This window comes from Mobula birostris, chromosome 4 (assembly GCF_030028105.1).
Source record: "Mobula birostris isolate sMobBir1 chromosome 4, sMobBir1.hap1, whole genome shotgun sequence".
Classification (NCBI taxonomy): Eukaryota; Metazoa; Chordata; class Chondrichthyes; order Myliobatiformes; family Myliobatidae; genus Mobula; species Mobula birostris.
Window position 1 is genome coordinate 157,407,548 of NC_092373.1, and position 22,588 is coordinate 157,430,135.

General features: G+C 40.1%; 1 protein-coding gene across 6 annotated transcripts in view; it reads left to right on the forward strand.

Moving 5' to 3' along the window:
- The first annotated feature begins 572 nt into the window (after positions 1 to 572).
- The window catches only part of pigg (phosphatidylinositol glycan anchor biosynthesis class G (EMM blood group)), a 31,555-nt gene continuing 9,539 nt past the window's right edge, over positions 573 to 22,588 (forward strand). The window contains exons 1-10 of one of the 6 annotated variants that reach the window (XM_072256301.1): positions 573 to 734; positions 4,319 to 4,524; positions 5,518 to 5,727; positions 6,807 to 6,995; positions 7,237 to 7,375; positions 9,828 to 10,040; positions 13,610 to 13,827; positions 15,239 to 15,520; positions 15,919 to 16,367; positions 18,260 to 18,451. In XM_072256301.1, coding sequence (XP_072112402.1) covers positions 581 to 734; positions 4,319 to 4,524; positions 5,518 to 5,727; positions 6,807 to 6,995; positions 7,237 to 7,375; positions 9,828 to 10,040; positions 13,610 to 13,827; positions 15,239 to 15,520; positions 15,919 to 16,367; positions 18,260 to 18,451 — 2,252 coding nt within the window. In that variant the 5' untranslated portion in view covers positions 573 to 580. The other 5 variants (XM_072256302.1, XM_072256303.1, XM_072256305.1 and 2 more) reach the window with 5 other exon arrangements.

Sequence of the window (22,588 nt, forward strand, 5' to 3'; positions counted from 1 at the left end):
ATCCTAACGACTTTCTACAGGGGCACAATTGAGAGCATCCTGTCTGACTGTATCACTGTCTGGTATGGGAACTGTACAGACGGAGACGTAACGTAAAAGATTCTTAGTCCTCATGTATGTGAAAGATGTAAGAAATAAAGTCAATGCAATTCAATCTGCGGAGTATTTTGGATTTCCAACAACTGTTTTCTTTTTATTGATATGCAATATCTGGCCTTGTTCGCCCATCTTTCAGCATTCCCTGACTTGACCCTTGCTTACCTATCCCCGTGTATTGTCTTTTATACAACTTCCTCACCCATCCCTGTGCAATGTCTGAATTCCTCCTTGCTCAGCCCGCCTTGCGAAATCCCTGATCTGTATTTTCCTGTGCAATGCCAATCATATCCCTTCCGTGTCTCTCTCTTTCTCTCTCTCTCTATGCAATATCCCTTTGCTATCACCTCTCTCTGCAAAGTGCCGGGCCCGCCATCTCCTCCCCGTGCAGTGCCCGACCTGCACCTTCCCTGTCTCCCCGTGAGACGGACCTGTACCGGCGCCGCAGTCAGTGCGCATGCGCGGTGGAGCCGGCTTTTTAAACATGAGGCTGCGTTCGTCCCTCTTCGGCTGCTGCGGCCTCCTGGTGCAGCTCTTTGGAATGGCCCTCTTCCTGCGCGGCTTCTTCCCCGTGCCGGCCAGGTCGTCGGGCTCCACCAAAGCCAAGGTGTCGGATGTGCCGGTAGAGCCAGCCGGAGGTAACGGGAGTGGGGTCCCGGGCCTGCGAATGGCGGTTCCTGAGTTCCGGAGCCGGCCTGCAGCCGGCTTCCCCGGAGAAGAGGGGACATTGCGGGGCAGCATTTTATTACTGTGTCCCGGTCAGGAATCCGCAGCCCCGTCACCGTCTACCCCTGCTCTCCTAGGGGTGGAAGGAATAATAAAGTAACTTCCGCCTATGTTACTCCATCCCCTGCGTTTATTCCTGCAAACGCGACAAGTGCTACATCTGCCCCAACACCTCTTCCCTCCCTACGATCCAGGGCTCCGAACAGCCCTTCCAGGTGAGGCGACACTTCACCTGCGAGTCTGACAGGGTCATCTATTGTATACAGTGCTGCCTCCTGTACATTAGAGAGACCCGAAACAGACGGGGGGACTGTTTCGTCGGCACTTCGCTCTGTCCGCTGCGAAAGGCAGGATCCCTCAGTGGCCACCCACTGGAATTTGACTTCCCATTCCCATTCTGACATGTCAGATCATGGCCTCCTCAGGTTGGAGCAGCAACACCTCATATTCTGTCTGGGTAGCCTCCAACCTGATGGCATGAACATTGACTTCCCTAACTTCTGATTATTTCTACCCTCTCCCCTTCTCTCTTTTTCCATTCCCATTCTGGTTCCCTTCTCAAACCTTAACCCTTCTCTTCACATCTGTTTATCACTTCCCCCTGATGCCACTCCTCCCCTTACTTCCATATTCTACTGTCTTATCAGATTACTTTCTCTTGAGCACTTTACCACTTCCCATCTATCACCTCCCAGCTTCTTACTTCATCTTCATCTCCCCCCTCCCCACCCTCCCAGCTTCTTACTTCACCCCCATCTTTACCCTCACTTGGATTTGCTTATAACCTGCCAGCTTCTGTTCCGTCCCCTCTCGCTGCTGCCTTATTCTGGTTTCTGCCACCTTTCTTTCCAGTCCCGATGAACAGTCTCAGCCTGAAGCATCAACTGTTTATTCCCCCCAACGCAAGCCTGACTTGCTGACTTCCTCCAACATTTTATGTGTGTTGCTCAAGATAGTTTGTAATTATTATTTTGAAACTTGATTATGTTACATTCAGTTAATTTTTTTCTCTAATAATGTAAGGTAGGAAAAAACATTGATTTTTAGTAGTATTGAAGACTGCATTCCAAATGGACTTTTAGATTAATTCGTTTTTTGAGGAACAAGATCACCCCTTATTTGTCCTTCAGGAGTTGGTGGTGAGGTGCCATCTTGAACTTTGCAGACCACCTTCTGGAATTAATCTCAGTGCTGTGGAACATGGGGTTCCGGGATTCACACCTATTGATGATGAAACACTGGTGGTAAAAGATAGAGTGTAACTTCGAGGGGGATTGTCAGATGGTGTGTTCTGATGTGCTTCCTGCCCTTGTCGTTGGTGATGGAGATTGCAGAGTTGAAGATGTTGCTGAAATAGCCTTAACTAACCACAGCACTGCTCATCGATAATGAGTAAACAGTGAACTATAAGGTGGCTGAGGTTTGAAGGAACTGATGCTTACAGAGGTTGGAAGAGAACATTAGAACTATTTAGTCCTGGTGACTTTAGAGTGTCTGTTGTAGTTAAATGGGCAAATGTAAAACAGGGATTTTCTCAAAGGATGAACAGTGTAGATTAAAATTTTCACAGAATGTAGCAGAATGGACTGAACATCGCTGGACTGGGCCCACTATCCAGAATTGTTGTTCATGTCTTCAGGCAACCTTGGGTAGGATGGGAGAACTAATCTTATTGGCTGGTCTGCTGCTCAAGTCATTATTTAGTAGTGTAATACAGAACTGGGCTTTCTCAGTACTGAACCCTACCCCACCATCACCAAGTGACTGTTGAAAGAAGGGGAAGCTGGGGAAGGAGCCTGGCTTGCTGTCAAAGTTGTTAACGACTCAAAAGTTTTCAGATGTTTAGAACATCACAACTCAAGGAAGCTTAATTAAAATGCAAAAAAACCACTTGGGATTACAGTGGATCGGGATACAGTGTTCATTGGGATCAGTACATTTTGGCCCAATTAAGGGGCTGCCCTAATTTCCCGAAGTTTCATGGAAAAATTAAAAAGGTATTTTTTTAAAAAACACCGTTTAACTGAGTAACAAATTATGTATTTAAATGAAATACAGAACAAATTAGAACACTATCAATACTACTACAGTACTATAAATCTGTGTATTATTTCTAATAGTTATCTACAGAGGATACCACATTGAACAAAATCAGCGCAGTCGCCTAGTGCAGATAATGGACTGCTTTCATATAATGCATCTTCCAAATCTTCATTTTTATTGTAACATTCAAGATGATTGTAGGTACCTTCACATTCTTTGTAATTCATAACTTGTTGAAGTGGTGAAATCATTTCATTTTCACTCACAGCTGTTTCTGGCATCTCCAAGCCTGAATGCTTGAAATCGCTGTGAACAAAAAGGTTCTGAATTGTCTTACTGCTTATTTCTTGCCAATGATCAGTGATAACAACCATTGTCTTTTGAACACAAATACACATAAATGACGCTATTTTAAAAACTGTTCACTCAAAGCACAGTGTAGTGTCTTAACAGCCATGCAAGTGCATGCAACTCTGATCATGCATGAGCTCTTGACTCTAAAGCTGGATCCCAGCACTGAACTCCATGCCTGGTCCTGTAACAGTATCAGCATGTCCTGGACTTGCAGTATGTGCATGTGAGCTCTGAACTTAATTCAGTTTGAATGGTTGAACTCTAGCTGTACTCCTTGTAAAATGTGGCTTCAGCCCTTAATTTAAGATTTGGGTTAAGGGGATTTACTCATTGATAGGTATCTAAGCCTCTCCTCGAAGGAGGAAGTAAGTTAGAGGCAACCTAGTATTGATTATTGTAACACACACAAAATGCTGGAGGAACTCAGCTGGTCAGGCAGTATCTGTGGAAAAGATTGAACAGTTGACGTTTTGGGCCAACACTTTTTCAGGACTGAGAAGGTAGGGTCCATGGCCGCCTCTTGTGCCGTGATGAGACCACCCGCCAAGTGGAGGGACAACGCCTTGTATTCCATTTGGGTACCCCCCAACCTGATGGTATGAATATCAACTTCTACCTTTGGTAAAACAATTACCCCCCTCCCCACCTTCCTCTATTCCCACTCTGACATTTTCACCTACATATTACTTTCCCCTGGGTCCCCCCCCTCTTTCCCTTTCTCCTATAGACTATTCTACTCTCTTATCAGATTCTTTCATCTCCAGCCTTTGACCTTTCTCACCTACCTGGCTTCACCTATCACCTTCCAGCTAGCCTCTTTCCCCTTCACCCACCTTTTTATTCTGGAATCTTCCCCCTTCCATCTCCAGTCCTAATGAAGGGTCTCAGCCTGAAACGTTGCTTTGGATTTCCAGCATCTTAAAAACTTTTTCATGTTTGTGATTGATTATTGTAGCCTCATCACCTTGGGTGCATATCTAATTGTTCAGCTGTCATAACCTAAACATGACATTGTGCCATATTAACTACATCAGGGAGACTAACAAATTCTAATAGTTAAAGTATGTGTGTAAAGAATATGTTAAATCTTTTGGTTTAGGCTTTGCATCAAATCAGACAAAACTACCATCTCCATTGTTTGGAAGAGTTGTGATTATGCTGGTGGATGCTTTGAGAGAAGATTTTGTCTTTGGAGTTAAAGGAAAGCAGTTCATGCCATATACCCAACACTTGGTTGAACAAGGTTCATCACACAGTTTTATTGCTAAAGCGTGGCCTCCAACAGTTACTATGCCCAGAATTAAGGTATTTTTAAAAAGAACTATTTGCGATCAGTAGAAATAAAAAAAATTAAAACCATCAGTATAACACAATGAATTTTATTTATTTTGTGGTGTCTTATGATAAGAATGATAGTTAGGCTGGCAAGTTCCAGCAATGTCATCAAAGTTTGAAGTAAATTTATCATCAAAGTATGTACAGTATCTGTTGCCATATTGCAGGCATTTATTGGGGGGGGGGGAACAAATGCAATAGAATTTATGTGCATAAAAAAATACTGTGATCATGAATTGGACCAGTTGTTAAAAGTGGGTCTCTAGGTCACAGAATCAGTTCAGAGGAGTGGTGTTTGAAATTATCCATGGCAGTTCATAAACCTGTGGCTCCTGATAGCTTGATTTCTGCTTTGTGTTGTCTCTCAGAGAGAGGGTTAAAAAGTTTTTGAAGAAGAGAACATTGCTTCTTTCTTTTATTTTGTAAATGGGTGTCATTTCTCAAAGTGATGCATTAAAAAGGGTATGGGAGCATACTGTCTTGTTATGCCTGGGAATAGTGTGCGAAAACCTGTTGTTAAGTGGAAAGTAACAACTATTCTTGGGGGGGTTTGCTTGAATAGAATCTTAGAGTCGACAGATGTAATATTTTCAATGTTCTTTTTAAACTTGAATTAATTAATTTATTAGTTAGAGATTCAACACGAAATAGGCTCTTTTGGCCCTTTAAGCCACGCCACCCTGCAAACCCCCCATTTAACCCCAGCCTGATCATGGGACAATTTACAATGGCCAGTTAACCTACCAACCAGTACGTCTTTGGCCTGCTGGAGGAACCAGGGCATTTGGAGAAAACTACACGTTCCACAGGGTACAAACTCCTTGCAGAGGACACCGGGATTGGACTCCGAAACCCACAGCTGTAATGGTGTCAGCGTAGACTTTGATGTTAATAATGAAACCTGCATATTTTCTAAAATGCTGACAGCATATTTATTACCTTTTTCTGTGTGAATTTGTTTAGGCAATGATGACTGGTAAAATACCTGGATTTATTGATATAATCATGAACCTAAATTCTGCGGCTCTGACAGAAGATAATCTAATCTGGCAGGCAAAAGCTGCTGGAAAAAGGATTGTGTTCTATGGTGATGACACTTGGGTCCGAATGTTTCCTAATCAATTTACAGAACATGATGGAACTACCTCTTTCTTTGTATCTGATTATACTGAGGTCAGTGTATTTTTGATACCCTTTTGAACTTGTTCTGGTGACCCTCCAAATTCTGAAGACGTTTTTAGCCTTGCCTGATTTTTAGATAAATCCCTATAGTAACCAAGTGAATGGCAGAAATATACAAAAATACAATAAAATTCAATTTACAATCATAATTTATACATCACTTAAATATATGATTTTTAAGTGGGATTAAAATTTGATATTTTATATCATGTCTTGGAACTTTGAACTGGACCTTTGAAGCTTTGAACTGATGAACTTTGACTTTTGTCTTCAGTAGTTCAGTAGTTCCATTTAATATCGAAGAAATGTATACAATATACATCCTGAAATTCTTTTCTTCAGAAGCATCCACGGAAACAGAAGAGTGCCCCAAAGAATGAGTGACAGTTAAAATGTTAGAGCCCCAAAAGCCCCCTACACCTGCCTCCTACGCACAAGCAGCAGCAAAGCAGCGGCCCACTGACTTGCCAGTATGGCTTAGTTTTACATTCCCAGCTCTGAATCAGAAGGTTGCTGATTCAGTATCATCCCTAGAACTGAAAATGTTCTAATCAGGCACAAAGTTCCAGTACTGATAATTACACTGTAAAAGAAGATGGTGGAATTGAATTTTGGAAGCAGAGTAGACTGACCAATCACAGTTTTAATGCTCATGAACCAGATAAATTCCTATGTTATTAGCTTTATAACACTTTAAATTAGCTTGAGGATGTGAAAACAGCTGCTTATTTCTAAAGTTACTTCTTAGTGTAAATTGATTTATTCACTTCATTCATTAAGCAATTGTCCCATGTTGCTTGTTCCAATATTTAGCACATGAGAGTCCTTTTTGATTATCTTTCTTGCACATTGGGAATGTTTTTCTTGTGTTCACCAGAAAAGAAATTGTAAACCTTATTGCTATTCTTTGCTAAATCATTGGTGTCATTAAAATCAATTCTTTTAAAGTGTTAATTAACTATGATAGTTTTGTATAAGATTCATAATGCTCCCTATTTGTTACTCTTGAATGGTGTTAGTTTTGATCTTATTATAAATTTTGTAGTAAAAAAAAACTTTAATATTCGCAGGTTGATGAAAATGTAACAAGGCATTTGGATAAAGTATTAGAAAGAAATGATTGGGATCTATTAATTTTGCACTACCTTGGATTAGATCATATAGGTCATCTGGCAGGACCAAATAGTCCCTTGATCGGATCAAAACTGTCAGAAATGGATAATATTGTTCAGAAGATTCATGAAGGACTTCTATCCAAGGTTTGTAAAATTTTATTAAAATTAGCATTAATCTTGAAACTCTGAAATTCGGCAATGTAAAAGTAATGTTTCAGTTGTATAGAATTTGGTCTAACTTAACGTGGTGTAATATTTCAGTGTAGCAAGTACTTCCTCCTGTAACCATAGGTTTTAAAATTAAAAATAAACTTGTAATGATCCTATTTAGAATGAGTTATCAATTATGTTCCATGTATTAATGTATTTCTGTATGACTTTACAGGAAAGTAAAACCTCTGTGCCTAGTTTATTAATATTGTGTGGGGATCACGGGATGTCAGATACTGGCAGTCATGGAGGTTCTTCAAAGCATGAAGTAAACACACCACTAGTTTTCATTAGCCCTGCTTTCACAAAGAAACGTGAGTTACAGAGGTTCTAAATAACCATTATAAAAGTTCTGTTTTTGCATTTTACACACTTTTGTTATTTTGAACCTTCCAGGTGCTGAGTTTTTTCGTTGCTGTTTAACTTAATGTTTCCAATCTCTTTGTAATGTTTAAATGTAAATTTTCTCAGTTATGTTCTACCTATGACTGTTTGCTGAGGCTTAAAATCAAAAGAATGAGATTGTAATTTTATTTAGCCAAGATCAACACTAAGATTTAACTTAGTGCTCAGGATGTGTTCCCAGGAATGAGAACACTATTGGAATCAGCACTACAATAGTAGCCTCAATAAAGCGATAGCACTGTTGTGGAAATTTGATTGGGAGCTCGGGCCTCTCCTGGCACCCCAAGAGTAATGGTTCGAGTATTGTTGCATGACTGAATATGAAGTGAGCCTCATAAGAAGTGGCTCCCTGTGAGCAGTAGTATTGGTCAAGCCAAGGTGAACAATGCATTGAAGTGTAGTACTTCAGGCTGATAAGTGCAGGCTATTGCTGGGGGTTGGCAGTGGGCGGTTCAGATTGTCCAGACTTCTTGTGGATGTGATGGAAGTAGTTACTGCCACATCTCTTAGGTCCATCACTCTCTTCAGTCTGTGGCTCTCAATATAATAAGAGGTAACATGCTAGTAGTTTCCTTCACATCCAAAAGGCAGTGCTGAAAGAGTTTGTAAAACTTGGGTGGTCTATTCAATGGAGAGGTCTGCAAGTAGCCCACTGTTGCCAAACTTGTCAAGATGCAGCACTGAATTCCATATCTCAGCACTGTTCACTCCAGCCAGTGCAACGTCACCCATTGCAGGCAGCCCCTACATATTGCCTTAGTCGCTTACATTGCATTGAGACATGTGGCAGTGAGATCACTGTTCCATTGTTGCAGGAGCTCCAGTGAAGGGCAGGTTCCTGGCACAGGGAGGTGCATACTTGGGAGTGTTCTGATTCCAGGACTAAGTGTGCTATAACAAATTGGTACTCTGTGGAAAATGGGGCTTTAGTATATCCTGTATGGTTAAACACTTACAGTACTGTGCAAAAGCCTTAGGCATATATATATATATATATATATATATATATATATATAGCTCAGGTGCCGAGGACCTTTGCACAGTATTGTAGTTTTCAAAGTGGATCAAGTTTGTAAATCTGGCAGGAGCAAAAGATGTTGGCAATGACAAGGGTGGAGTACCCACAGGAGAGGTGTAGGACAGGTGGCAGAGAAGGAGTGCCAGGGATGTGGGTTGGTATGGGTGCAGCTGCATCCAGCCCTGAGACTCCAGGCAAGGTCATTTGATTCCAAGGAATTGGTATATTGATCATTATAGAATGTCTCTCTGGTGCTTCCCACTCCCTCCCCTCTCCTTTCCACTTTTCCCAACCATGATTCCTCTCTCCCTGCCCCCTTCCCACTTTCAACCCATATCAGAATCAGGTTTACCATCACTCACATATGTAAAATGAATTTTTTTCCAGCAGGAGTACTGTGCAATACAGAAAACTATGAGGGACATTAAATTACTAATGAATAAAGTTATCAGGGATATTATATATAATATCCTAAGACTTTGGCACAGTACTGTATTTCACATCTTTGATAGTTTTATTTATCGAATGCTTGTCAAGATTTTGATAGTTTTGCTGAAGATGTGAATTGTCCAGACTTGGGTTCAGTATGACCCTTTTAAACATTATTAATTTGCTTAGCATGAATGTTATGTGGTTTTTCTTATCGAGATTCGGTATTGTACTTGAACCCACATCATCCTGATTTGGAAGAGATCCTGACAAAGCTGCCTTTTGCAGGCTGACGTCACCACACTATGGAATGACATGAATCAGGCAGCACATTATACGAGGGGTGATTGATAAGTTCGTGGCCTAAAGTGGAAGGAGTCAATTTTAGAAAACCTAGCACATTTATTTTTCAACATAGTCCCTTCCTACATTCACACACTTAGTCCAGCTTAGAGCATCCGGATCCCTTCTGTAGAAGTGGTCCACAGCAGGGGTGATTGATAAGTTCATGGCCTAAGGTAGAAGGAGATGAGTTATTAACCAAACTTTCTGCAATATCGCTCAAAGAGTTGAACTGCACGTGCATGTAACAAGAGCATCTTGAACTTCCAGGTGGTCCACAGCAGGGGTGATTGATAAGTTTGTGGCCTAAGGTAGAAGGAGATGAGTGATACATACAGCTCTTGTTCCATGCATGTGTAGTACCTTTCCTTTATCTTGGATATTCAGCATCTAGTTTTTTTTGTTTTCCAGGGTGATTCTTTTAATTTTGCAGATCAATGAATTGAAATGTTATGAAATGAAAGTTTCTGCTGCTTAACTAATCTAATTAGAAGTAAATAAATTTTGTATAATCTTACTTCTGGATCCTAGATAAAATATTTCATTGATGTTTCTCATTATCATACTCCTAGATTCCTTTGTTGTTTCTGAATATGTGGAGCAAACCGATCTCACATCCACTTTAGCATTAGGTTTTGGTTTGCCTATCCCTCGAAACAATTTGGGGCATCTCATTCCATCTGTCCTAGAGGAAAGACCTTTTCAAGAACAGCTAAGATACTTGAATCTTAATGGATACCAACTTAGTCTTCTAATTCAAGAGAGCATTCCTGCGTATGAGAAAGGTGAGGCCAATCCGCTGTGTTTCAGATAGCACAAGGTTTAACTCGTGATCCATTGAGAAGTCTTCTCATTAACTCCAAAAATGCAAAGGACATTTTTTGCCTTTTCAGTTTACGGCTCTATACTTCGATATCATTGCCTCCTCAAAAATAGGAAGCATATTCCCTCCTGTTTTCTTCTGACTGCTGGTTAGTTTTGAGATACCTTGGGTATGCATGAACCTACTGTAAGAATTTTAATGAATTGGGAATGACACTAATCCCTAATCTTAGCATGTGACATACCCCAAAGGTTTATTCATGTTTAATTGCATAAAAAATCCTATTCGTTTGTACTTTCAACAAGGTTTGCAAAAATATTTATTGTTTGGGCCTCTGCTTCAACTAATTCAGTCTTATTCTACTATCATTCTTCTGTAGAATTGACTCTGTCTGCCAGTGCTTTAAATTTAATATATTCATCTGTGATTTTTAATACTTCATTTAGCTTCCCATTCCTATCTCTCTTAGTTCCCGTACCCATAATTTAAAAATTCTTGGTATTGACATTCTTCGAATTCTGCCCTCAAGCATCCCTGATTTTCTTCATTTTGTTTTAAAAGTAACCGTTTTGGGAAAAAGATGGGGAATTCCCTCATGAAGCTTCAAACTTTCCTATTTTAAGCTGATACACTAAACCTGTTTCTTCGGCCAAGCTTTTGGATATTGTCCTAATATCTCCCTTTGTGGCTTGATATAAGATTTCATCAGGTAATGCTCATTTAAGATATCCCTGATCTTTTTTTGCTATGTAAATAGCAAGAAGCCATATAATAGCTTTTTACTAATGAGTGGCTGGGTACTGACTTGTGCAAATCCAGGTCATTAAAACAAAGGGAGTGGGTGGGGAACAGCAAATGCTTCACTGTTTTTATTTATGCTGCCTAGGTTGAGGGAGTGGTTGCCTTTGTGCCTGTATTCTAGAAAGGAATGTAAATTCTATTTTGATTAAATACAGCTAATCTAATCAAAGTTATGAATAACTTTTTGGCATTCATAATTTGATGTTAACTTAAAGAACATTTAGAAATGCCAGTATAACCTTGTTAGAAGATAAATTGTACAGAAAGGATTTGTGGTTTTTTTTAAAAGGAAAAGAATAATTTGAAGGAATACTGTATTTATATAATTTTTTCAGAATAAATATCAATGAATTTTACTGTAACTATTAGAATTTTTTTGAATATGTGATGCAGAAGGAAATGTTAGCTGATGAACAAGAAGAAAAAATATTATTTAGACTATCCTGGACTATTGTTAGGATGTATTTTGGATTTGAGCTGGACCCAAGTTTATATAATCTGTCACAAAGTTTGTTTGAAAGTTTCCTCTTGCAAATTCTCAATTCTCCCCCATTAGGGATCTCTTGCAGGATGTTAGGGATAAATTTGTCCTGGTGAGGAAAATAAAGAATGGTAGGGTGAAGGAACCATGGGTGACAAGTGAAATGGAAAATCTAGTCAGGTGGAAGAAAGCAGCATACATGAGGTTTAGGAAGCAAGGATCAGATGGATCTGTTGAGGAATATAGGGTAGCAAGAAAGGAGCTTAAGAGGGGGCTGAGGAGAGCAAGAAGGGGGCATGAGAAGGCCTTGGCGAGTAGGGTAAAGGAAAACCCTAAGGCATTCTTCAATTATGTGAAGAACAAAAGGATGACAGGAGTGAAGGTAGGACCGATTATAAGGGTGGGAAGATGTGCCTGCAGGCTGTGGAAATGAGGGAGGTCCTCAATGAATACTTCTCTTCGGCATTCACCAATGAGAGGGAACTTGATGACGGTGAGGACAGTATGAGTAAGGTTGATGTTCTGGGGCACGATGATATTAAGGAGAGGAGGTGTTGGGGTTGTTAAAAGACATTAGGACAGATAAGTCCCCAGGGCCTGATGGAATATTCCCCAGGCTGCTCCATGAGGCGAGGGAAGAAATTGCTGAGCCTCTGGCTAGGATCTTTATGTCTTCATTGTCCACGGGAATGGTACCGGAGGATTGGAGGGAGGCAAATGTTGTCCCCTTGTTCAAAAAAAGGTAGTAGGGATAGTCCGGGTAATTATAGACCAGTGAGCCTTACGTCTGTGGTGGGAAAGCTGTTGGAAAAGATTCTTAGAGATAGGATCTATGGGCATTTAGAGAATCATGGTCTAATCAGGGACAGTCAGCATGGCTTTGTGAAGGGCAGATTGTGTCTAACCAGCCTGATAGAGTTCTTTGAGGAGGTGACCAGGAGTATAGATGAGGGTAGTGCAGTGGATATGATCTATATGGATTTTAGTAAGGCATTTGACAAGGTTCCACATGGTAGGCTTATTCAGAAAGTCAGAAGGCATGGGATCCAGGGAAGTTTGGCCAGGTAGATTCAGAATTGGCATGCCTGCAGAAGGCAGAGGATCGTGGTTGAGGGAGTACATTCGGATTAGAGGGTTGTGACAAGTGGTGTCCCACAAGGATCTGTTCTGGGACTTCTACTTTTCGTGATTTTTATTAACGACCTGGATGTGGGGGTAGAAGGGTGGGTTGGCAAGTTTGTAGACGACACAAAGGTTGGTGGTGTTCTAGATAGTGTAGAGGATTGTCAAAGATTGCAGAGAGACATTGATAGGATGCAGAAGTGGGCTGAGAAGTGGCAGATGGAGTTCAACCCAGAGAAGTGTGAGGTGGTACACTTTGGAAGGACAAACTCCAAGGCAGAGTACAAAGTAAATGGCAGGATACTTGGTAGTGTGGAGGAGCAAAGGGATCTGGGGGTACATGTCCATAGATCCCTGAAAGTTGCCTCACAGGTGGATAGGGTAGTTATGAAAAGTTATGGGATGTTAGCTCTCATAAGTCGAGGGATAGAGTTTAAGAGTCACGAGGTAATGATGCAGCTCTATAAAACTCTGGTGAGGCCACACTTGGAGTACTGTGCCCAGTTCTGGTCGCCTCACTATAGGAAGGATGTGGAAGCATTGGAAAGGATACAGAGGAGATTTACCAGGATGCTGCCTGGTTCAGAGAGTATGGATTATGATCAGAGATTAAGGGAGCTAGGGCTTTACTCTTTGGAGAGAAGGAGGATGAAAGGAGACATGATAGAGGTGTACAAGATATTAAGAGCAATAGATAGAGTGGATAGCCAGCGCCTCTTTCCCAGGGCACGACTGCTCAATACAAGAGGACATGGCTTTATGGTAAAGGGTGGGAAGTTCAAGGGGGATATTAGAGGAAGGTTTTTTACTGAGAGAGTGGTTGGTGCGTGGAATGCACTGCCTGAGTATTTGAGGCAGATACACTAGTGAAATTTAAGAGACTACTAGACAGGTATATGGAGGAATTTAAGGTGGAGGGTTATATGGGAGGCAGGGTTTAAGGGTCGGCACAACATTGTGGGCTGAAGGGCCGTACTGTGGTGTACTATTCTATGTTCTATGTTAAAAACTGTTTTACAGGATTCATTTCACCATAACTACGTTACAGGAATCTGAGGTGGTTGAATATTTTTATTATGACGAATTTCCTCACACTAAACAATGTTTTGTTTTGATCTTTTTTGCAGATGCTGGGTACAAACTATTTCAAATAGCACTGAAATCTCATGGTTCTTGGATCAAACTTTATTTGGAAGGTAACACTTCGGAGACTCTGGCAAACCTAGGAAAAAAAGTGTTGAGGCAGTATTTGGATGCCCTGAAGTTCATGAGCTCCTCGCTTTCCAAAATTGTGGCACAGTATGATATGTACTCAATGATTGTAGGAACAATCATTGTGGTAGAGGTAGGGTCAATTGCATATTATTCACTTCTCCTTTCCTTTCCTCTCCTCACTATTCCATATTTTTTTTTACAGTTTTTTTTTAGAGTAGATGGTGGATTGCAATTTGTATTGGCTGAGTCATCATTCTATGCAGCAAGTACAGCATCTGCCATTTTGGTAAAGGCTGCTCCATCTGTGACCACAGTGCACCTCCAAAACAGGTTAGGCCTTGTGCTTGTGCAAGTGGAAGGTCTAAGACATGTCTGTGGCCCTTTCTTTAACAATGTTAAACTGTACATGTTTACAGAATGCATGCGTTGCTAAAGAGAGGAGATTTATTTAAAAACTACCATGGATATGTAAATTTAGATTATTCTCTTTGGTACAGAAAAGGTTAAGAGGAGATGTAATCATAATTATGCCTTTTTGAAAGAAAAGATGCAAGACTGTCGTCTCTGGTAAGAATATTTTTAACCCCTACCATAAAATTAGTAGCGAAAGAACTCAGAGGAGATGAGGAATTGGGGAGTTTAGCTATGTTTGTTCATTGAACTAGTTAGGAATGTGTATGGAACAGCAGAAAAGCTGAAGTAATGCTTGAGCTGATCTAAGATTTGATGAAGTGATATCTGTGTCATGCTGCTTACTTGGATAATCAGTCAGTCTAGAGACTTTTGACATCCTGCAGGCCATTGTTGACAAGAGATCTAATCGGCCAAAGCTTTATTTTTGACATTAAGCTGCATTTATGTTCACTGCTGATCTGTAGGTATTGGCTTGGAGTATAAAGACTTCCTGATTCAAAATGGCTATCCCACATGGCAACAAACAGTAGTACAATGTAATGTTGACCTACAGGCAAGCCAGAATGAGCCTCTATAAAACAGGAGAAGCAGCCCCCAGACTTTGACTCTTAAGTCTACTTCAGAAACATGCAGAAGCATCAAATAAAATAGAAAAATCAAATATTTAGTTGAATATCATTTTAAAAAGCTGCATTGTTTGTAAAAAGAAAAGCATCAAAACTCAATTAAAAGGAGTGCAGTTTGGAGAGTCGCTGCTAAAGGGATACCAACAAGCTCAGGGCTTTGCCTTTATGTGGTTATTTGAATTCCTTGGCACTTAGGTGAGAAAGTGTACGATGCAGAACTGTTACCTTATTGCTCTTGGAAGAACAGTTAATGGGAATACTATCATCTCTCTTACAACGCTATATAGAACAGACGTCCTGTTCTTCATCGCACTTGGTTAAAATCCTAAAATTCTTCCTTTTCACTTTCTCGGTTGGTGTGGCACTGATTCCTCTCAGACCTGTAGTTGAACCTCAGCCACAAGATGGAACTTAGCAGCATAGCAAAATTAATATATGATAGTAATTTCTTTATCTTTATTGGAAATCTAAGAGCTTCTGATGTATACATTCTGTTTTTAGGTTATCTTCCTTCTGTTAGTAAGTATTCCAGAAGCATTGAGCAGCACTGCTGAATTTGAAGTACCTGTGTCATCACCGTTCTACTCCCTCCTATTCTACCTGCTGTGCCTGATGTTCGCAGCTATTCACGTGGTTGTGTGTACATCAACTACAACATCCTGCTACTTCTGCAATGTGTCCTGGCTCTTGGTTGCAACAGTGATAGTGCTGATATCTGCCTTACAGTGTGTGCTTTTTTCAACACTTTGGAAGCGTTTTGCTCATGGAAAACCTCAACGTAAGGTATGGATTGCTTTGTCTATTATTTCTGGTTATTGTTTTAGAATTAAGTTTTGGTTTAGACTTGCGGCAGACTCCAGTTTTGTACTTGCGTATGGGAATGTTTGTGACAGGGTCATTTCAAACCTAACTATTGGAAAGAATTCTTATGGGAAGGTATTGACTTTATTAAATGTGTAATTTGACCATTCTGAAATGGGCAGTTTGGAAAAAAAAAATTAACTTGTCATTCCTGATTGAACTTATCTGGTTCTTCTTGATTTAAGCTTATTTTTTTCTTAAAGTTGTATTAGAGCTTTGACACCACAAACAGATTACAAATGATGCTACAATTTGTAATTGTTGCATTAATATGCAATGGACACATCCCAACTAACTAGAGAGTTTTCTTTCCCGAATAGAGTTGTGCTGCAGATTGTTCTAGCTGGTCAGAGCTGAATCTGGTTCTATTGCTTGGGACTTTTGGACACACTCTGAGTCTGGGTTCCAGCAGTTTTATAGAAGAAGAACATCAAACATGGATCTTTTTAGTCAACACACTTTTATTGGTGTTCTTTCAAGATGCCTGCCGGAAATATTTTGCTGCCATTGACTCTAAAGGTAAAGCCAAAAAATGGAATCCAGAAGATGATGAACAACAGACTGCAATTCCTGGTTTATTTGAAGTGTCTTGTCTTGACTCAGATGATGATAACTCAAAAGATTGTAGACAATCGGGTAAAAATTATGAAAAATGGTTGGTTTTATCAAGCCCTTGGATTATTCTTGTGCTTTGCCGGGTGCTCCGTGGTTTAAATCAGACGGGAATCAAATATGCACAGAAGCCTGACTTTGGCCACTGGCTGACAAGGTAGATACATGTAAAATATGATTTGATTCTTAATCAATTTTTATAAATATTTTGATTAATGATTAATGGTCCAACATATCAGAATGGGTATAGCTAAAACTTTTAGTGCATGGCTGCTCAGTGCTGGAAAACTGATTAAACTTTGTATTAATTACTGCAATGAATTAAGTTGTTAGGCCAGTTATTCCATATTGGTGTTTGTTTCCCCATATGACCAGCAGAACCAATTCTATAGCCCTGAATATGTTTGATACATTTGTTTGCTTGTTCTTTGAAGTAAACATCACTTAGCAAGTATAGAATAAGGATGACTTCTCAACATGTATATCTAAAACTTCTGGCTGCCATCTGTTCTAAACTGCTTCCATTGTACTTCTGTTCTTTTTGTTCTACACCTTAAGTTACTATAATTCTCATCCATTGCCATTCCAGCAGAATTCATAGAGCACATAGTGCCTTTATCTTTTTGCAACATACTGTACTTTATATTTGTCTGGTAATCCATCTGCATTCTTCAATATTTAATTGACTTTGTCATGCCATTTATAACTTGTCTCTTTCAACATGACTGCTCCTTTCTGGTTTAGGTACATCTTGGTGAATTCACATTGAATATCTGAATTGAAAATGGAAGTAAATTAGAAGCACAATAATTCCGTCATTGATCTGTGAATGTTCAGTTTTGTATGCGGTCTAGTTTGACTGTAGCTCATCCACAAGTACTGTTTTTCTTCTTATCCAATTCAAAGATTTGTATCGAATGCTATCACTTTTCACCTTATTTCACATGTTGAACATTGGTTGAGCCTTAAGAAAATCTTTACTCCAGTACCTTTGTGTTATTTTCTCCCAAGTGGAAATGGTCAGGCAGTTTCTTTGGGTTCTGAATTCTTGTTCATTATTGTTAAGCTATAATGATTAGAGGATGGCATTTTGTTCATATTAAGTGTGAAAATGTCTCAATGTTACACCAGTGCCCTAATATGTGCATGTTGCCATATGGCCCATCTGTCAATAGCTTTGGCAAAATGAAGTGGTAAAGAGCAAAAAAAAAGAATAATTGGAACAGAACTTTTAAAACTTGAAGAAAATTAGTAGTTAAAATGCGAAGGATTAAGGGGACAATCTGTGATTTCCAGTGTCATAGTATGCTTGGTGAGTGATTTAAGATTTTCCACACCATACAATTGATAATATTGTAATGACCAAGCCTCAACTTTTTTTTTGCTTCAGGTGTACTGCAACTTCAGGCCCTTTAATATGTTTCAGTTCTGTGTTTCTCACTGAAGCACTCATACTACAGAACTTCCAGAGAAGCTGGACAAATCTGACAACAGCTTTCTGATTTCTTTATTTTAATAAATACATGTGGTCTTTGGGAGTTGCTGGTCAATTTACATATTATTAACTGTGAAAGCTGATAGCCTTAATGTAATTTTTACCACAGAATCTGAACTCTAATGTCTTACAATTTTATGCCAAATATTCTAGGGCAGTGTGATAAGCTGGAGATGGGGAAGTAAATCTATATGATAGTTTCATATGTCTGATATAATAAAGTTACATTTCTCACTTTTAGGAGTTTGCTTATTCATGGTAAACATAAGTATTTTATAAGAACATGCAATTTAGAGGGAAGATTAAATCTGTAACATTGACTGCCATTAAGTAGTTCAGTAGCGATTTAATTTTCCACTTGTAAATCTGACCAATATAAGACAGCTATCGTACACATTTGTTTAATCAAACATTTGGCCTTTAGAAATCTTGCAGTACTTGAAAGTAGAAGCTCAATCAATAATAATATTCAAACCATTATAAAAATAATGAGCACTTAATCCCAAATGAGTATTTTACAGATGTTCACTGTTTAATTTGTGTTTCTTTTCCAGCTCCAATCACAGAATTGAACTCTCCATATTGACAGCAGTTTCCCTGTTTCTGATCTTTATTTTGATTCAGAGGACATGTTCCTTTGTTTCCAAAGCAGCACTGGCACTGGGGCTGGTGGGAATCTATTGCTATCGTGCAGCAATTGGAAATGTAGTTTTTCCATGGAAGCCAGATAAATATGATGTTTCGAAGTAAGTACTTTGGCAGTAAGTATTTGTTACGTCTTGGCTGAGCACATTGTGCTAATTTAATGATCTTAAGATAATAACATGTACAGTCATGAAATAGAACATGAAGTAGTATCTTGTCATAATGGAGAGATGCTTTAGATTTTTTGTTCCCTGAATTGTAGAATTACCAGGATATTGAAAATTATGTAATCTGCATAATGAGTCAATATTCCACTCCAAAATTAGGCACAATGTGTCATGAATTATTTTTGTACTCATTTCTTTTGTATATTGGCCAGCATTGTGCGTAGCCATAAAATAATTTTACAGAAGTGTCATGGCATGTAATCTTATAGACAGTTCAAGAACAAAGAGACATTGAGGCCATTGAATTTTATAGTAATTTTTTTTTCTCCAACTCTCTTACCGAGTCCAACCCTGAGAGATAGTGTTTCATAGGTTGGCATAATGTTGATTTATAGAAATTCTATATTCTTGGTTGGAAGTTAGTTACCTAGGCAGTCCTTGGTTACATGAGTAAATGGGATGACCATTTAAAAAATAATCCAGTTAAGGAGCTGTAGCATTTTCGGAGAGCAGGTTTAAATAATGTACAGGAAGCACGCAAACCATTGCTTCTAAGGATGCTTGCATCAGTCTTTATGGAACTCTCAAAAACAAATTTTAAAAAATATGACAATTTGAAATTAGATGGTAAGCAAGAATGATCGAAAAGTTTAAGAGAGACAGGGGATGTACAGTAAGTTAATGCTCCTGTCACTGTAGGAGTTTTCTTCCTGCTACGCCGCATTGGTTTATGAGGATTGGTGCGCACAGACCAATTCCACTCTTTAAAGCGAGAACATTCCACAATGGCCTAGTGAGCTGTGACGATTGTGGCGACCACAAGACTGTAGGTTGAGTATTGGAGTTCTCCTTCACCTAGACAGACTACCTGGCAAAGCTAATGAATCAGAGTTGTCCTTCTCCTAGGCAGGCTGCCAACCAAGCAAGGCTAATGAGCCCAGCCTGCCCGCTCAGTTCTACCACTGGACACTCAGTCGCACCATGACATAGCAAACTCAGTAAGAACAGGGACGCAACGTGAAGGTGTTGCTATGGGCACAGTAGTGTAGGAGAGGCCGTATGTGAGTGACCTCCTACATGGTAAGCCAAACAGTTGTCCTGTGGTAATCACTACGCCTGGAAAGGAGAGGCTATGGGAGACACTTCACCTTCCTTAAGTGAGCAAGACATCCAGCCCAGGACTCGTCCATCCCCTGGAGTGGCACATGACAATTGACATAGTTGTGGAAGATTGCTTTATGTGGAGTGAGAGGTGGAGAAACTGAATATTCAGAAGTTAGTTGTGGGAATAATAACATAAGAGAACTTTTTGCTTCTCATATGCTGTAAGAGAGCCAATAGTTATCTGAACATATAGAAGTGATTTATCTGCTTAATATCCCTTTGTAGGGCAGGATTTTCAATTGTTCGGCTGTCCTTCCATTTAAAACGGCTTTGTGGCACATAGCAGCATACACAATTTGTTAATTGAAGCACTATTACACAGTTTAAAAATCTTGCTTCTGTCCAAAAATGTAGAGCAAAATATATAAATGGGTGGAAGGTGTCATAAAATACAAAGCAATCTGGGTTGAGTGTTAGGGCATTAGAATAAATGAATAAAAAAAAGCAAATGGGGTCTGTCGGGGCTTTCTGCTGAGCTTGAGATCATTTGGATTATTAGGCAATTGGTAAGTTAGAAAGAGTGATCAGGAGAATAGCCACAGTGTAAGTGAGACAGAGTTAGTGTTAGGCTTTTTAGCTCAAGGAGCTTCTACCAAGTTTCTGTAAATTAGCGCCTGTCATAACGGTGAGAATGGATCCTAGGGCAATGGTGTGCTCCCTCTTGCAAGATGTGGGAGATCCAGTGTGCTACATCTGCAAGAATTGCATCTAAGTGCAGCTCCTTACAGACTGTGTTAGAGAACTAGAGCTGGAACTGGATGACCTACAGCTCATTTGAGAGAATGAAGAAGTGACAGGGGATAACATGGAGGTAGTCACAACAATTTTGCAGGAGGCAGATAGCTGGGTGAATGCCAGGAGAGGGAAAGGGAAAGGGCAGACAGAGTCCCCTTGTGGTCATTCCCCTGCATAACAAGTATACCGTTTTGTATACTGTTGGGGTTGGGAGAGCAACAACCAGATCTCTGGCATTGAGTTTGGCTCTGTGGCTCAGACAGGAAGGGGTAAGAAGAGAAGAGCGGAGTGATAGGAGATTCAGTAGTTGGGGAATAGACAAAAGATTCTGTGAACATGAAAGACCCTGCCAGATAATATGTTGCCTCACAGGTACCAGGATCAGAGCTATCTCAGATATGGCACATAGCATTCTTAAAGGGGAGGGTAAGCAGCTAGTAGTCGTGGTACACATTGGTACCAACAACACTTGTAGGAACAGGATGAGATCCTGAAGAGCGTATATAGAGAGCTAAGATAGGCAACTGAAAAGCAAGATTTCAGGGATAATCTCTGGATTGCTACCTGTGCCACACGCTGGTGATGGTAAGAATAAGAAGATATGGAATTTAAATATGTGGCTGAAGAATTGGTGCCAGGATCATTAAAATCAATTTTGTCTCTATTCGTTGGGATCTTTCATATAGGTAGGGCCTGTACTAAAGGGACGGGTTACACCTGAACTTGAGGAGGACCAATATCCTTGCAGGCAGGTTTGCTAGAGCTTTTGGGGAGAATTGAAACTAGGTTGGTGGGGATGGGAACCAGAGTGATAGGTCAGTGGATGGACCAGTTAGTGTAAAGTTAGTTGCGATGTGTAGACATACTGTGAGGAAGGATGGGCAGTGGATAGTGCTTAAATGCAGTCTGCCGAATGGGTTGAAATGTGTATTTTTAATGAGGGAAGTCTCAATAACAAGAGTGGTAAACTTAAAAGCATGGATCAGTAAATGGAACGATGGTGTTTTGGTCGTTACAGAAATTTGGCTGTCACAAGGGCAGAAATGACTACCGGATGTTCCAGGATTTAGGTGTTTCAAAAAGGGATAGGGAGGGTGGTAAAAAAGGTGGGAGATTGGCATTGCTAATCAGGGATAGTATCAAGAGAGGACATCATGGAGGAAACGTCTTCTGTGAGGGTGTGGGTGGAATCCAGAAACAGGAATGGAGCAGTCAGTGTATTGGGAGTATTCTATAGATCCGGCAATAGCAGCAAAGACACTGAGGTGCAGATCAGGAAGCAGATTTTGAAAAGGTGCAAAAATAACAGGGTTGTTGTCATGGGTAACCTCAACTTCCTTAATATTGATTGGCTCCTCCTTAGTGCAAAATGTTTAGATGGGGCAGAATTTGTTAGGTGAGTTCAGGGAGAATTCCTGATAGAATTTGTGGACGGGCCAACTAGAAAGGAGAGGCCATACTGGATCTAGTACCAGGCAATTAAGCTTATCAGGTGTTGGACCTCTCATTGGGAAAACATTTTGGAGACATTGACCACAACTTCCTAACCTTTACCATGGCTTTGGACAAAGATAGGAAGAGATGGTATGGAAAAGTATTTAATTGGGGGAGAATAATGATGATGCTATTTGACATGAATTTGGAAACATAAATTGGTAACAGGTACTCAGTAAATTTGCTGGTAATGTGGAGGTTGTTTTGGGAGCACTTTCACAGTGTTCTGAATAGGTTTGTCCCATTGAGATAGAGAAAGGAACCATAGTTTACAAGGAGGGTGAAGTTATGACCAATCAGGAATAAAAGAGGAAACGTCTAATCAAGAGGAAGGTTCATGTAGCAAGGATCAGACAAGGCTCTCAAGAATTATAAGGTAGCCAGGAAGGACCTTAAGAAGAGAGCTAGAAGGAGACAGTAGAAGGCTGTGGCAAGTAGGATTAAGGAAAGCCCCAAGATGTCCTACACATACTGTACATAAAGGACGGGAGGGTGAAGTTAGGGCCAATCAGGAATAAAGGAGGAAACATGCCTGGAGTTGAAGGAGGTTTGGGAATTCCTTAATGAATACTTTGTTTCAGTATTCATCAGTAAGAGGACCTTGACAATTGTGAAGATGGCGTCGAGCAATCTAATATTCTGGAACATGTCAACGTTAGGACAATGTGCTGGAACCTT